Below are 17,298 nucleotides of genomic sequence, written 5' to 3' on the forward strand. Positions count from 1 at the left end.
GGCTTTTAGGGTCTGTTTTAACTCCTGAAAACCATGGTTGTAGGGCATTTGTTGTAATGGGTTAATTTTGGCAGGAAGTATTGCCTGCCAAATGCAACAGTGGACATGAATTTTGAGTATACCCCATATGGCTGCTTTTGTATCTTAGAGGGAGTGGTAAAAGCAGGGATCAACCCCCTGTTTTTACCACTTCCAGACAGTAACCATAACCCAGGCCTTAGGGTTTTTTCTCATAAGTAAGTGGAAGGCTACAGCAACTAACAACCCAAATACAAAACTTTTGTAAATATCCATCTTCAGTTTAAGGAAGGGGTGGTGTATAGGGGATGGTAAAAATACAGTTCAACCACCTGTTTTCACTACTCCTCAACTACAAGTGTAACCTTAGCCTTAGGGTATTTTGTTATAAGTAAGTAGAAGGCAAAGGCAACCAACCAACCCAATGCTAATTTTTTGTAAAGACCCCATCTTTATTAGCTGGGAAGTCAGGGCAACCAACCAACCCAATGCAACATTTTTGTAAGGACCCCATCTTCTTTAGCTGGGAGGCCAAGGCAACCAACCAACCCAATGCAACATTTTTGTAAAGACCCCATCTTTATTAGCTGGAAAGCCAAGGCAACCAAGGCAACCAACCAATCCAATGCAAAATTTTTATAAAGACCCTGTCTTAATTAGTGGGAAGGCCAAGGCCACCATCCAACCCAATGCAATTTTTTTGTCAACATTAGCTGGAAGGCTAAAGCAAACCAACCAACTCAATGCAACATTTTTGTAAGGACCAAATCTTCATTAGCTGAAAGGCCAAAGCAACCAACCAACCCAATGTAAAATTTTTGAAAAGACCCTGTTTTCATTAGCTGAACGGCAAAAGCAACCAACGAACCCAATGCAAACTTTTTGTACATACCCCGTCTTCATTTACTGGAAGACCAAGGCAACCAACCAACCCAACCCATGCTAAATTTTTGTAAAGACCCTGTTTTTTTTACCTGGGAGGCCAAGGCAACCAACCAACCCAATGCAAAATTTTTGTAAAGGCCCCATCTTTATTAGCTGTTAGGCCGAGGCAACCAACCAACCCAATGCAAATTGTTTGTAAAGACCCGTCTTCATTAGCTTTACATTGATACACAACATTTCATAAGCTGTTCCCTCCCTTGTAATAGGCAGTTGACACCAAAATTGTATTGTAGGAAGATGTTTAATGCACACCGGTTGTAGTACTATATGCACAGGACTGAGCAGGTTTAAGTGAACTACAAAAAGCAAGAAAACAAAAAATAGAAAATTCCCTGCATCATTTCCACACTAATTGGAAAATTAAAAGGCAACGAAAAAAATAGAAGATTTGTCACACCTCCGTCCAAGGAGTACATGGTGTAGTAGTGGCTTTGCTGGTACTCTTCATGGGAATTAACAAAATATTTATTTAAAAAAAAGGTTTCTTGGTCTTTTTTAAGGATTTTTAAAAATGAGTTATGTGTCTCCATAGCACCTTATCCGTCCTCGAAGAATAAAAGTCACTACGACGTTCACCATTTCTTGGCTGCTTTTATGACGTTACCCTGGCATGACCATTGATGCTCTTGCCAGTCCTTCCAGAGCAAGGTTTGGCTTCCTCGGTCCGCGATTATCGGCCTTTGGAATCTCCATAAGTGTTCCGAGGCATGGACACCATTTTCTCTTCGCATGTAAATTTGCTGTCTTTCAAAATGCTGTACAAAACAAAGCCTGAGGTTCGCAGGTCTTCACTGTGGCAGATCAGGTAAGGAATGTTGTCTATCCGGCGTTGGATGTGCGCGCTTCGTAGAAGTCCGGAGCAGTGGCTGCTGACTTTTTCAAGTCTTCGAAGAACCAGGTGGGCTTTACTACAAGAGAAATGAAACAAGGTGATTTAGGTAACAAATAACATGAAACGTAATCCCTTCCGGTGTCCCTTTATCCCTTTCGCTTTCAGAACCGTTTTTCCATTTTCTGCACACATGTATAAAAAATCATTTTAGGCCTGAAGATTACATAAAACCCCAAAAAACATTATATACAAGTTTTTCTCTCAAATCAGACACCCTAAAGAATAAAATGGTGGTAGTTCCAATTTTTTTCGTTACACAATATTAATGCAAAGGTCTTGGAAACACAACAGTTCAGTAAAAAACACACTAAAGTTTATTTTAGGGCACACAAATGCAAAAAGTTATTGCATTTTTTGGCAAAATATAAAAGATGATATTACACTGAGTAAATAGATACCCAACATGTCACACTTTAAATCTGAATGTGCCCGTGAAATGGCGACAAACTTGCTACTATATATTTTCCATAGGCGATGCTTTAAAAGCCCCCTACAGGTCATCAGTTTAGAATTAAGGAGGAGGTCTGGTGCTAGAATTATTGCGCTCCCTCCGCCGTGTGTGGCAATATGTAACATGTGCATGGCATGGCAACATTTTTGTGCGTAGATGCCCCTGATGCATGGATTTACCTTCGTATGTGCATGTGTGTGTGTATGGGGGGGGTGGGGGCGTGGTGGGGGCCTCTGATTTTTTTTGAGTGATTTTATGTCCTTGGGTGTACCTTTCATTTTTTACAATTTTTAATTATGTTTTCGCTTCATTTTCTTCATTACAAAGTCCCCAATGTGATTTTTTTAGTGACGCCTTCTCTTTAATGAGACATCTGGGGTGTCGAAGCCCTGAACATCTCTCCTGTGCTCCAATGCATCTAATGCAGTGCAGATCGGGTCAGTAAGAAGAAGGGAAGGAGAGCATGTCCACCCAGCTCATCTCCCCTATCTGGCGGCACCTGCCATGCCGGTCCCAGTCCCGCAATTCGGAAAGCATAGCCCAGGATGGCGAGGGCATGTGCGTGGGGGGGGAGGGGGGCTGTTTGGAAGTAATCTGGTGGCTTCTTCATTTAAAAAGGGAAGAATATCAAAACAAACAAAAAAAAATTCTGCATTCTTTGTTCGAAATCTGATCAAGGGACACATGAGCATTTCCTGAATACAGTGACAATGGCAGTTGGTGGTGATCATTATGTTATCTAACAGACGTTTGGCATATTTTTAGTATTGGTAGTTGGGGTTGTCATGTTATCTGACGGATGTTTGCTTTATTTAGAGAAATGGCAGTTAGAGTTGTCATGTTATTACACTCATTGTTGTCCTATTTAAAACAAATGGCAGTTGGATCATGGCATCATTCATTCTTACCGGGGTCCCAGCTCATCTTCACTTCTCCATACAAAGTCCCCGAACTTCTCATACAACGCATTATAATGATGTTGGACTCGAAGAAGCATTGATGCAGATACTTCCATCAGTGTGTTGTAGGCGATCTGCTGCTCCTTCCCGCTGGTGTATCCATTGTACAAAGTGTAAATTCTGTCTGCAATTTCTGTAATGAAAAATATCAAATTTAAAATCTGCCTCAAAAGTAGAACTTGGAATGTTCTCCTCGAACATAAATAGCATTTTCTCTGAATTTTACGTAATGGAGTTGTTGTGATAGCATTTAAAGGTCTATTTCGGAAGAAAAAAAAAAAGCTTGACGAAGGTCACAATAATTTTCTCACCGTAAGGGTAATGTTGTTATTCCCTATGATCGTCATATCCATCTAGTGGCCATCATGTAATATTTTCCTGATTCAGGTATGTCAAGGAAATACTGCATTACAGCTAGCTGAATGTTACACTGCTGTATCTCCTGTGGTCTTCTAATCCTTCCTCTGCCCTTTGTCTCTAGTACATTTTGACCTCATCTTGCTCATTAAAATTGCCCTGCCACTGGACAGTTGTACACTGCTGGATCTCTTGTGGCCTTTTAATCCTTGTAGGAAAACACCCTCCCATGCCCTTTGTCTCCAGGACATTTTGGCCCTTATCTTGTTCATTAAAACTGCCCTGTCGCTGCACAATTTTACACTGCTGTATGTTCAATGGTCTTCTAATCCTTGTAGGAAAACACCTTCCTGTGCCCTTTGTCTCTAGTACATCTTGCTCATTTAAAGGGGTTGTAAAGGTAAAAATTTTTTCACCTTAATGCATTCTATGAAAAAGAAAAAACTTTTTTTTTGAAAAAACTTCTGACAATACCGCCGCCCCCAGCCCCCCCCCCCCCCGTTTTACTTACCTGACGCCTCGAAAGTCAGCTTCTCGTTTCCGACATCTATTCCTCCGCTCACCCTGGCCGCTGATTGGCTACAGTGGATGGATTGGAAGCAGCGCAGCCATTGGCTCGCGCTGCTGTCAATCACATCCAATGACGCGGCGCGCTGGGGGGCGGGGCCGAGTGATACAGTGAGCGGCTATAGCCGCCGGCTGTATCACGGGAGCGCGCCCGCAAGCACTAACCACCATGCGAGGGAGCTCGCATTAAGGTGGTTAATGCTTGCGGGGAGGAGCTGAAACAGCCGCCGAGGGACCCCAGAAGACCAGGTTCAGGGCCACTCTGTGCAGAACGAGCTGCACAGTGAAGGTAAGTATAACATGTTTGTTATTTTTAAAAAAAAAAAAATTTTACCTTTACAACCCCTTTAAATTGCCCTGCCACTGGACAGTTGTACACTGCTGTATCTCCTGTGGTTTTCTAATCCTTGTAGGAAAACACCTTCCCTGTGCCCTTTGGCTCTAGTACATTTTGGCCTCACCTTGCTCATTAAATCTGCACTGCCAATGGACAATTTCACACTGTTGTATCTCCTGTGGTCTTCTAATTCTTGAAAGGTAAACACTTTCTCGTGCCCTTTGGCTCTAGTAAATTTTGGCCTCAGCTTGCTCATTAAAACTGCCCCGCCACTGGACAGTTGTACACTGCTATATCTCCTGTGGTCTTCTGATCTTTGTAGAGAAACATCTTCCCATTTGTCTCTAGTACATTTTGGTCTAATCTTGCTCATTAAAATTGCCCTGCCACTGGACAGTTGTACACTGCTGTGTCTCCTGTGGTCTTCCAATCCTTGTAGGAAAACACCTTCCTGTGCCCTTTGTCTCTAGTACCTTTTGGCTCATCTTGCTCATTAAAACTTTCCTGCCACTGGCCAATGCATATACTGCTCTATTATTTATTTAATCCTAATTCTCTTAATTCCTAATGAGAGTATGACAGTAATGTCAGGTCTTGATGATGGATCAGAAGACCTTTTCAGTAGGGATGAAGTCATGATGGAACAGAATAAGGTCTTCACCAAACTGTTAATGCATGGTTAGAAGCCCATAATTGTCAACAATGTCTTTGAATGCTGTAGACTTAACAGTACTAATGGAAGCTTCATCACTTTATCCTGAAGGTTTCTTGGCTGTCACTTGGCAACTTGAAGATATAGCTCCCTCCATAAATTTTCTATAGGATTATGGTCTGGAGACGGCCACTCCATGACCTTAATGTGCTTTGCTTTGAGCCACTCCTTTGTTGCCTTTTTTGGTATATTTTGAGCCATTTTCATGCTGAAAGACCCATACATGACCCATCTTCAGTGTTCTGGCTTAGGGAAGAAGGTTCTCCTCCAAGATTTTAGAATACATGGCCCAGTCCATTGGCCCCATTATGTGGAAAAGTCAGCCTGTACCTTTAGAAACAGCCCCAAAGCATAATGTTTCCACCTCCGTGCTTGACTGTAGAGATGGTGTTCTTAGGGACATAGTGAGCATTTTTCTTCCTCCAAACATGGCGAGTCCCCTGTCTCAAAAAGGAACATGAACAGTCATGCCAGGGAACAGCTAAATGATTCAGAGAAGGATTGGGAGGAATTGGTGTGGTCAGATGACAACAAAATTGAGCTATTTGGCATTAACTCGACTCACTGTGTTTGGAGGAAGGAAAATGCTGACTATGACCCTAAGATTACTATCCCTACAGTCAAGCACGGAGATGTAAACATTAACAGCTTTGGGGCTGTTTCTCTGCTAATGGTACAGGCTGACTTTGCCACATTGAGGGGCCAATGGACGGGGCTATGCATTGTAAAATCTTGGGCAAGAACCTTCTTCCATCAGCCAGAACACTGATAATGGGTCGTGGATGGGTCTTCCAGGATGACAATGACCCAAAACATACCGCCAAGGCAACCAAGGAGTGACTCAAGAAAAAGCACATTAAGATATTGGAGTGACCTAGGCAGTCTCCAGACCTTAATCCTATAGAAAATGTATGGAGGGAGCTGAAACTTCGAGTTGCTAAGCGACAGCCAAGAAATGTTAAGGATTTAGAGAAGATCCGTAAAAAAGAGAGGACCAAAATCCCTCCTGAGATGTGTGCAAACCTGGTCACCAACTACAAGAAACGTCTGACCTCAGTGCTTGCCAACAAGGGTTTCTCCACCAAGTACTAAGTCATGTTTTGCTTGGGGATCAAATACTTATTGTACTCACTGGACTGCAACTTAATTTTCAGCATTTATTTTAGGTGTTTTTTCTGGATTTTTGGTTGATATTCTGTCTCTATCATTTAAAATACACCTATGATAAAAATGATAGACCCTTCATTTCTTTGTAAGTGGGCAAACTTACAAAATCGGCCAGGGGATCAAATAATTATTTTCCCTCACTGTATATGTTTTACAATCTAGCAACAACATTCACACTGTTGGAGACCACCACCTTAAATCTCCATAATCTGATGGATGCAGGCACAAAATATGTCAGTGCCCCCCTTTTCCACTCAATCTAGCATCACACTGTACAAGACCTCTGAAAACCGTCAAAATAAAATGTTCTATGGAGAGCCATAAAAAAGAAAGATGCTAATGTATTTCTCTTTATACTCGGGAGAGCAATTATTTAGAAACCCCGCTGCCCAGATAACACCGGCTATGCTTTAAAGGTGATGAAACCCAGAAAAGCCTGGAAAAAAAAAAGGTGATGACTGAAATCCATTTCTAAAAAAAGTCCAGGATTCTCTAAAGTTCAGCCATGCCCTTCATGAAGAGTCAGTTTTAAAATAAATGGTACACTACAGTAAAGTATGAATTTGCAACTTAAAATAATTGAGATTGTATTGAAAAATAAAAAGAAGAATGTTGCCTTCCTATAAATAAAATAAACAAAAAAAGATTTAAAAAAAGTTTTTCGTAGTTTGTTCTAAAATTTAGCAAATAAGTAATTTTTCTTCTTCGCTGATGGGCACTAATGAGAAGGCTGCACTGATGGGCACTGATGCACTGATGAGGCGGCACTGATGGGCACTGATGAGGCTACACTCATGGGTACTGATAAGGCTGCACTAATGGGGACTGATAACCTGCACTAAAGTGCACGAATGAGGCTGCACTTTTGGGCACTGATGAGACTACACTTATGGTTACTGATGAGGCTGCACTGATGGGCACTGATGAGACTACACTTATGGTTACTGATGAGGCAGCACTGATGGGCACTGATGAGGTTTCACTAATGGGGACTGATGGGCACTAATGAGGAGGCTGCACTGATGAGGCTGCACTTATGTGCACTGATAACCTGCACTGAAGGGCACTGATAATCTGCACTGATGGGCACTAATGAGGAGGCTGCACTGATGAGACTGCACTGATGGGTACTGTTGAGGCTGCATTTTTGGGCACTGATGAGGCTGCACTGATGGGTACTGATGAGGCTGCACTGAAGGGTACTGATAACCTGCACTGATGGGCATTCATGAGAAGGCTGTACTGAGGAGGCCACACTGATGGGCACTGATGAGGCTGCACTTAAGGGCACTGATGAGGCTGCATTGACGAGACAGCACTGATGTGCACTGATGATGGGGACTGATAACCTGCACTGATGGGCACTAATGAGGAGGCTACACTCATGTGGCTGCACTGATGAGCACTGATGAGGCTGCATGGATGTGCACTGATGTGCACTCATGAGACAGGACTTATGGGCACTGATGAGGCTGCACTGATGGGCACTGATGAGGCTGCACTGATGGGCACTGATGAGGCTGCACTAATGGGGACTGATAACCTGCACAGACGGGCACTAATGAGGAGGTTGCACCGATGAAGCTGCACTGATGGGCACTGATGAGGCGGCACTGATGAGGCTGCACTGAAGGGCACTAATGAGGAGGCTGCACTGATGAGGCTGCACTGATGTGCACTGATGAGGCTGCACTGATGTGCACTGATGAGGCGGCACTGATGTGCACTGATGAGGCTGCATTTTGGGGTACTGATGAGGATGCACTGATGCGAACTGATAACCTGCACCGAAGGGCACTAATGAGGAGGCTGCACTGATGTGGCTGCACCGATGTGAACTGATGAGGCGGCACTAATGGGGACTGATAACCTGCACCGAAGGGCACTAATGAGGAGGCTGCACTGATGAGGCGGCACTGATAAGCTGCCATGATGGGGCTGCACTGATAATTGGTGTAAATTCTGTACTCACTGTGCCCTGTCAAATCGGCTCTCCTTTCCTCACACGCTGTCTGACCAGCTTTGATTGGACACAGCTGATCACATGATAAAGGTCCACTGTGATTGGCCCTTTTCCCCCTGATCTTTGATTCATTGTGTCCAAGGGACTCAGCGATCACAGACACCTCCCAATGCGCGCCCCCCGGGTTCTCGGGGGGACATTGAGGGACGTATATCGCCTATAGCGTGGTTAGTTTTCCATGAAAGCAAAAATGCCTCCTGAGAAATACTACGAGGCCGAACGATGACCTGAACAGAATGAAGGACTTACTTTAGGGAAGTATCCATATTAGTCTAAATGCTTTCTTTTTTTTTTTTTTAAACAATGCTTTAGTGGGGCCACTGGAGTCATTATTTTAAGGACGGTTACACAGGTGGTATATGACGGTTCCCAAACGATCGCACCTCGGGCGCGGCCCCGTATCTGATAAACAACAGCTCCCCCTACCTGTCACCAGCGGTTTAGACATTAATGGCTGTGTGTTGAGTTATTTTGAGGGGACGGCAAATTTACACTGTTATACAAGCTGTACACTCACTACTTTACATTGTAGACAAGTGTCATTTCTTCAGTGTTGTCACATGAAAAGATAGAAGAAAAGATTTACAAAAATGTGAGGGGTGTACTTACTTTTGTGAGATACTAATATATAGATGTCATTTGTTTTTTTTATTAGGCATTGCACCTATCGTCTCTGATCAGCCATGTTTTATTCAGGATATTGATGAAGTTCTGCACATGGATGGCTTTGCTGTATTTTTTTTAGATAGAGCGAAGCGCGTATCAGAAGACAAATGATCTGACACATTTCATGCTGTAAAGCCTTTAATCAGAGGATAAAGGTGGTTGTGGAGAATTGTGATAATAAACCACCTGAGATAATCAGAGGAGAGCCACACGAGCGCAACATCAGCCAACACCTTCTAATCATCATCATATATATATATATCATAGCAAGAAAAAAAAGTTTTATTTTCCGCTAAACCTCCCATCCATCATGCAGATTACGGCGTTGTCTACTGAACGCTAAAATAAAGGAAAAAAATAGAAAAGACAAATTTCCCGTGGGCGCAAGTGATCGTTCTTGCACTTTAACGTGTCATAGGGGTCATTATGGGGGGAAAAAATAAAAATAAAATATAAAATAACTTATATAATTGCTACACAACCCATATTGTACTTTAATGGAAAAGTCATATTTAATAATAAATAATGTAATAATAATAATAACAATAATAATATTTATAATAATAATAATAATAATAATAATAATAATAATAACAATAATAATAATTTATTAATATAATAACAATCTATAATAATAATCAATAATAATAATAATAGTATTGTTATTATAAATAATAATAATTATAATAATGTATTATTATAATAACAATCAATAATAATAATAATCAATAATAATAATAATAAAAATATTATAAATAATAATAATAATAATAATAATAATAATAATAATAATGTATTAATATAATAACAATCTATAATAATAAATAATAATAATAATAATAATAGTATTGTTATTATAAATAATAATAATAATAATAATAATAATAATAACAATAATTTATTATTATAATAACAATCTATAATAATAATCAATAATAAAAATAATAATAATAATATTATTATAAATAATAATAATTATAATAATAATAATCATCATCATTTATTATTATAATAACAATTTATAATAATAATCAATCATAATAATAATAATAATAATAATAATAATAATGATAATATTAATCTATTGTTATTGTTGTTATTTATTATTATTTTTTATTTCACCTTATTATTATTATTATTATTATTATTATTATTATTAACGTAATAAGGTAGCACTGATGGGCACCGATGAGGAGGCACTGATATTTGGAATTGATGAGCACTCATAGGTGGCACTTATATGCAGCACTGATGGGCACTGCCAGGCGGCACTGATGGGCACTGCCAGGCGGCACTGATGGGCACTGAAAAAAATTTACAATAAGCGTATATTTATTGGTTTGCGCAAACGTTATAGCGTCTACAAAGTAGGAGATAGTTTTATGGCATTTTTATTATTATTATTTTTTTTTTACTAGTAATGGCGGCGATCTGCGACTTTTATCGTGACTGTGACATTGAGGTGGACACATCGGACACTTTTGACACCATTATGGGACCAATGGCATTTATACAGCGATCTGGGCTATACAAATGCACTGATTACTGTATAAATGTCACTGGCACGGAAGGGGCTAACACTAGGGGGGCGATCAAGGGGTTAAATGTGTGTCCTAGGGGAGTGATTCTAACTGTAGGGGGCGGGGACTCACAAGGGGAGGAGACCGATCGGTGTTCCTCTGTACTGGGTAACACACGATCGGTCTCCTCTCACCTGACAGGAAGTGGATCTGTGTGATTCCGCCCTCCCCCCAGACGGCCGGGAAGCCCAGGACGTCATGTGACGTCCCCCCCCCCAGGATGGGAGATCCCTCCTGCGGACCTCATATGACTATAGGCGGGATGTGAAATGGTTAAATTATAGGTTAGTGGCCGTTAGTGAACGTAACGAAAAACGAATTTATCCGAAGTTATGACTTATCCGAAATAACGAATGCCGCATCTAAATGAATGGAACGGAAAAAATGAATACTAATACATAACAATAATAAAAACTTTTTATTATTATTTATTATTAGTTTGTTCCGTTACATTTGTTTAGATGCGGCATTCCTTATTTCTGATAATTCGTAACTTCGGATAAATTCGTATTCGTTACATTCTGCTAAATTTGAATACCTATAATTTAATACTTAGTTATTATTAATTAGTTATTCTTTCGAAATTTTCGGATTTTCTTTCTTATTTTCCAGTTTTCGAATTTACGAATTGCGATCATTACAAATGACCCGAAAAACGAAAAAAAAAAAAAAACAAACAAATAAAACGAAAACAAACAAATTTTTCGGCAGTGCACATGTCGGTTAATCTACCTTTTACAGTTAAAGAAGATACTGACAGAACATTTTATACCGGTGCTTCATTGTTCACGCAACCGGACCGCCATAGTGAATAATCCAATTTGTATTTTGTACCGGCAAACATGCAACTCTCTTGTGAATGGCTTTACAGTTAAAAAAAAAAAATGCTCACCTTCAGCTTTACCATCATCCACCAATGAGCAAGCCGTACGTAAGGTCACCAAACTTTGTGCCGAGTGTCTTCCATGAGTATCCACAGCAATCAAAGTGAACCTGCGGAGGTGAAAAGAACATAAGTAAGCCAAGAGGTTGAAGTTTAATTTACACATACACTTACACATACAATGGTTCGCATCCTTCTTAGGAAATCGCTCTCAGACAGTGAAACTAGGAGCTTTCACCTCTGAAACCCGTGCAATCTCTTGTGGAGTCCCTCAAGGTTCACCCTTGTCACCAGTGCTCTTCAACATCTACATTCGCCCACTCCTCAAAATCATCAGAAAATCGGACCTCTGCTTCCACTCATACGCTGATGACACCCAACTCTACTTTCGCATCACCGGAGAAAAAGACCATCATCAGCGACTAGAAAAATGCCTCACTTTGATAGACGACTGGATGACCACTAGCTCTCTCAAACTCAACGGATCAAAAACAGAGCTTCTTCTCCTACACGCAAACCAAAATTCCAAGACTAAGACCCCGTGGACACCGCCCACCATCTTTGGACAGACCATCTCTCCAAGCACCAAAGCCAAGAGTCTCGGAGTCATTTTTGACTCAGAAAAGTCAACGGATGAACAAATAGGATCAGTAGTCAGCGGATCTCACTATCTCCTCCGCCTGCTACGTAGACTCATCCCCTTCGTCCCAGAAGAGGACAAAGCAGCAGTAGTTGGAACAGTCATCAATTCCAGACTCGACTATGCAAACTCCCTCTACATAGGACTACCCCAATATCAGCTTGCGCACTTGCAACTCATCCAAAACACGGGGGCAAGACTGTTGACAGTAAAAAAAACCTGGGAATCCATCTCCCCTTCCCTGAGGAACCTACACTGGCTAACCGTAAAAAATCAAATCACTTTCAAGACCCTCTGCCTCACCCACACATGTATACAAGGAAACGCTCCTCAATACCTATGCGAGAAAATAAAGCGCTACAGACCCAATCACAGTCTTCGATCAGCTAACCAAAACCTCCTCCTTATTCCAAAAACCCACTACAAAACAAAGGGAGAACGAAGATTTGCAGTCCAAGGACCGCAGCTATGGAACGCTCTACCTACTCACATTCGCATGGAAGAAAACCATCAGGCCTTCAGAAAGAAACTCAAGACCTACCTCTTCTAAGAAGCTGGACAACACAGGACGGATCTAGCGCCTTGAGGCGATTCAGTTCGCATTTGCAGCGCTATACAAATCATTCATTTGTTCATTCATTCATATATTGCCAAAAGTATTGGGACACCTGCCTTTACACGCACATGAACTTTAATGGCCTCCCAGTCCTAGTCCGTAGGGTTCAATATTGAGTTGGCCCTGCCCTTTGCAGCTATAACAGCTTCAACTCTTCTGGGAAGGCCGTCCACAAGGTCTAGGAGGGTGTCTATGGGAATGTTTGACCGTTCTTCCAGAAGAGCATTTGCGAGGTCAGGCACTGATATTGGATGAGAAGGTCTGGCTTACAGTCTCCGCTCGAATTCATCCAAAAGGTGTTCTATGGGGTTGAGGTGCTCGCCAGTCAAGTTCCTCCACCCCAAACTCGCTCCTTCATGGCTTTATGGACCTTGCTTCTGCTTGATCCCTACCTGCAACCACTTGTTACCAACCTTTGGCTTATTCCTTGACTACGCCTCTGCTTGATCCCTACCTGCAACCACTTTTTACTAGCCTTTGACCTGTTCCTTGTCTACGCTTCTGCTTGATCCCAACCTGCAACTATTGGTTACCAACCTTTGGCTTGTTCCTTGACTATGCTTCTGCTTGATGCCTACCTGTAACAACTTATCACTGACTGTTGGCTTGTTACTTGACTACACTTCTTCTTGATCCCTACCTGCAACCACTTGTTACTGACCTTTGGCTCATATCTTGACTACATTTTTGCTTGATCCCTACCTGCAACCACTTTTTATTAGCCTTTGGCTTGTTCCTTGTCTACGCTTCTGCTTGATCCCATGTTCTATCTGGTTGAGGTCTGGACTCTCTGCAGGCCAGTCAAGTTCCTCCACCCCAAACTCACTCGTCCATGTCTTTATGGACCTTGCTTCTGCTTGATCCCTACCTGCGACCACTTGTTACTGACCTTTGGCTCATTCCTTGACTACATTTCTGCTTGATCCCTACCTGCAACCACTTTTTACTAGCCTTTGGCTTGTTCCTTGTCTACACTTCTGCTTGATCCCAACCTGCAACTATTTGTTACCAACTTTTGGCTTGTTCCTTGACTACACTTCTGCTTGATGCCTACCTGCAACCACTTGTCACAAATGTTGGCTTGTTACTTGACTACACTTCTTCTTAATCCCTACCTGCAACCACTTGTTACTGACCTTTGGCTCATTTCTTGACTACATTTTTGCTTAATCCCTACCTGCAACCACGTTTTATTAGCCTTTGGCTTGTTCCTTGTCTACGCTTCTGCTTGATCCCATGTTCTATCGGGTTGAGGTCTGGACTCTGTGCAGGCCAGTCAAGTTCCTCCACCCCAAACTCGCTCGTCCATGTCTTTATGGACCTTGCTTCTGCTTGATCCCTACCTGCGACCACTTGTTACTGACCTTTGGCTCATTCCTTGATTACATTTCTGCTTGATCCCTACCTGCAACCACTTTTTACTAGCCTTTGGCTTGTTCCTTGTCTACGCTTCTGCTTGATCCCAACCTGCAACTATTTGTTACCAACTTTTGGCTTGTTCCTTGACTACACTTCTGCTTGATCCCTACCTGCAACTACTTGTTACTGACCTATGGTTTGTGCCTTAACTACTCTTCCACTTGATCCCTACCAGTAACCACTTTTTACCGACTTTTGGCTTGTTTCTCAACTACATTTCCGCTTCATCCCAACCTGCAACCTCTTGTTACTGTCCTTTGGCTTGTTCCTCAACTATCCTTCTACTTGATCCTAACTTGCAACCACTTGTTACCAATCTTTGGCTATTTTACTGACTACACTTTTGCTTGATCCCTACCTGCTATATCTGCTACTTGACCCCGGCTTGCACACCTCCTGGTGGGGTGATCCTGAGGACCATGACCTGGTACTAAGATACAGCTAAACCCATCTCCACCTACAGGAGCTCTGGTTAGGGCTTAGACCCTGTATTTTGGGTGACCCCGCCTCATCCTCCAGGGTGACCTGGGTGTTTATACTGTCCTGGTGTTTTCAGGCCTCAAGAAATGAGATCGTCCATCAGTACATCAGGATTGATCAATTTTCAGGTATCTACCCCATAGTTTGTGGACTCTATAACTTTCCTACAGACTAAATAATAAACACTGATTTGGATTATTTTCACCAAGAAAGTGTAGCAGAATACAATTTGGCCTAAATTTATGAAAAAAGATTATTTATTTGCAAAATTTTATAACAGAAACCAAGAAAAACTTGTTTTTTTTAAACATTTTCAGTGTTTTTTCATTTATTTAACAACAATGAAAAAAATTCAGTGGTAATTAAATACCACCAAAAGAAAGAAGTTGTATGACTGCGGAAGTGTGACAGAGCTGAAAACGGAAAATTGGCCTGGGCAGGAAGGGGGTAAAAGTGCCCGGTATTGAAGGGGTTAAAGATGTTACATACTTAGTCTGGTTGAAAAAAGACACAAAGTCCATCCAGTTCAACCAATAAAAAGGGGAAAACAAAACAAAACAATCCTATACATACAATTCCATATCCACAGTGGATCCAGAGGAAGGCAAAAAGCCCAGCAAAGCATGATCCAATTTGCTCCAGCAGGGGAAAAAATCTCTTCCTGATCCCCCCGTGGGGCAATCGGATATTCATTGGTGTCAGTGGGAGGAATAGTGCCTCATCATTGGTATTAGTGGGAGGAATAGTGCCCCATCATTGATGTCAGTGGGAGGAATAGTGTCCCATCATTGGTATCAGTGGGAGGAATAGTGTCCCATCATTGGTATCAGTGGGAGGAATAGTGTCCCATCATTGGTGTCAGTGGGAGGAATAGTGTCCCATCATTGGTATCAGTGGGAGGAATAGTGTCTCATCATTGGTATCAGTGGGAGGAATAGTGCCCCATCATTGGTATCAGTGGAAGGAATAGTGCCCCATTGTTGGTATCAGTGGTAGGAATAGTGCCCCATTATTGGTGTCAGTGGGAGGAATAGTGTCCCATCATTGGTATCAGTGGGAGGAATAGTGCCCCATCATTGGTATCAGTGGGGGGAATAGTGCCCCATCATTGGTATCAGTGGTAGGAATAGTGCCCCATTATTGGTGTCAGTGGGAGGAATAGTGTCCCATCATTGGTATCAGTGGGAGGAATAGTGGCCCATCATTGGTATCAGTGGGAGGAATAGTGCCCCATCATTGGTATCAGTGGGAGGAATAGTGCCCCATCATTGGTATCAGTGAGAGGAATAGTGCCCCATCATTGGTATCAGTGGGAGGAATAGTGCCTCATCATTGGTATCAGTGGGAGGAATAGTGCCCCATCATTGGTATCAGTGGGAGGAATAGTGCCCCATCATTGGTATCAGTGGGAGGAATAGTGCCTCATCATTGGTATCAGTGGGAGAAATAGTGCCCCATCATTGATATCAGTGGGAGGAATAGTGCCCCATCATTGGTATCAGTGGGAGGAATAGTGCCTCATCATTGGTATCAGTGGGAGGAATAGTGCCCCATCATTGGTGGCAGTTGGAGGAATAGTGCCCCATCATTGGTATCAGTGGGAGGAATAGTGTCCCATCATTGGTGTCAGTGGGAGGAATAGTGCCCCATCATTGCTATCAGTGGTAGGAACAGTACCCCCATCATTGGTATCAGTGAGAGGAATAGTGCCCCATCATTGGTATCAGTGATGGGAATAGTGCCCCATCATTGGTATCAGTGGGGGGAATAGTATTCTCTGGATCAACTCTACCTATAAATGTTAGTATTCAGTTATATTATGAACATTTGGGAAAGAATCCAGGCCTTTCTACTGAGCTGGCCAGAACCACCTCTGGAGGGAGTCTATTCCATGCAATGTCCAACATTGGCCTAAAACCCCTTTCACCATCGAAATGCGTCAGCGGTATCCAGGCTGTATAGTAATATCACACAATGAAGTCCCAATAGACCTCTTGGCTGCAGTCACCGGACTCAGGACTCTAAGCTCATTCCCTCATTGGCCACGCATACGAGGGGGAGGAAGGTCGCTAAGCATTTACACAATAAGCCTCCTGGTTCAACCAAAGCTAGATGGGATCAATTATGGAACCTTCTAAATAATCACGATAACCGGGGGTGGTAATTACCGGGATTTCAGGTTGCTGTGATTTTTTTTTTTTTAACGGTCCGATTGTCAGTTTTTATGATGAGAAATAAAGTTTCAGATTTTAATCTTTTGATTCATCGCACCAGGTAATCAATTTCATCCCCTTTATCATCCTGTTTATATGCAGATTATGCATTTGACTTTGTTGCAATTTTCTTGATGTTTTCTAAGGGAAATTTTTTTGATGTTTTCCAAAGGACTACAAATGCTGAAAAAGCTTTTGTAGTTTTTTTTTTTTTTCTTACGAGCATTGCAAGGTTTTATATATTTATTATTGTTGTTATCTCGCGTCTCAAGTTCTCAGCAGGTGGACGTAGGCTTCCAAACGGCCATCATTCATCACATGAATCACGGGAAATAATAGCACCACGGCTTGAGTCAAGAAAAACGTAACCTAG

The 17,298-nt window shown here is 41.9% G+C and overlaps 1 protein-coding gene across 3 annotated transcripts in view; it reads right to left on the minus strand.

Annotated features, from left to right (window-relative positions):
• Window positions 1-1,215: 1,215 nt before the first annotated feature.
• ASTN2 (astrotactin 2) overlaps window positions 1,216-17,298 on the minus strand; it is a 384,099-nt gene continuing 368,016 nt past the window's right edge. For all 3 annotated transcript variants that reach the window (XM_073600690.1, XM_073600689.1, XM_073600692.1), the window contains 3 exons: window positions 11,567-11,667; window positions 3,215-3,398; window positions 1,216-1,871 (listed from right to left, as the gene is read on the minus strand). In XM_073600690.1, coding sequence (XP_073456791.1) covers window positions 1,634-1,871; window positions 3,215-3,398; window positions 11,567-11,667 — 523 coding nt within the window. In that variant the 3' untranslated portion in view covers window positions 1,216-1,633. The remainder of the gene's footprint in view (window positions 1,872-3,214; window positions 3,399-11,566; window positions 11,668-17,298) is intronic.

This window comes from Aquarana catesbeiana, linkage group LG09 (genome assembly GCF_042186555.1).
Source record: "Aquarana catesbeiana isolate 2022-GZ linkage group LG09, ASM4218655v1, whole genome shotgun sequence".
NCBI lineage: Eukaryota > Metazoa > Chordata > Amphibia > Anura > Ranidae > Aquarana > Aquarana catesbeiana.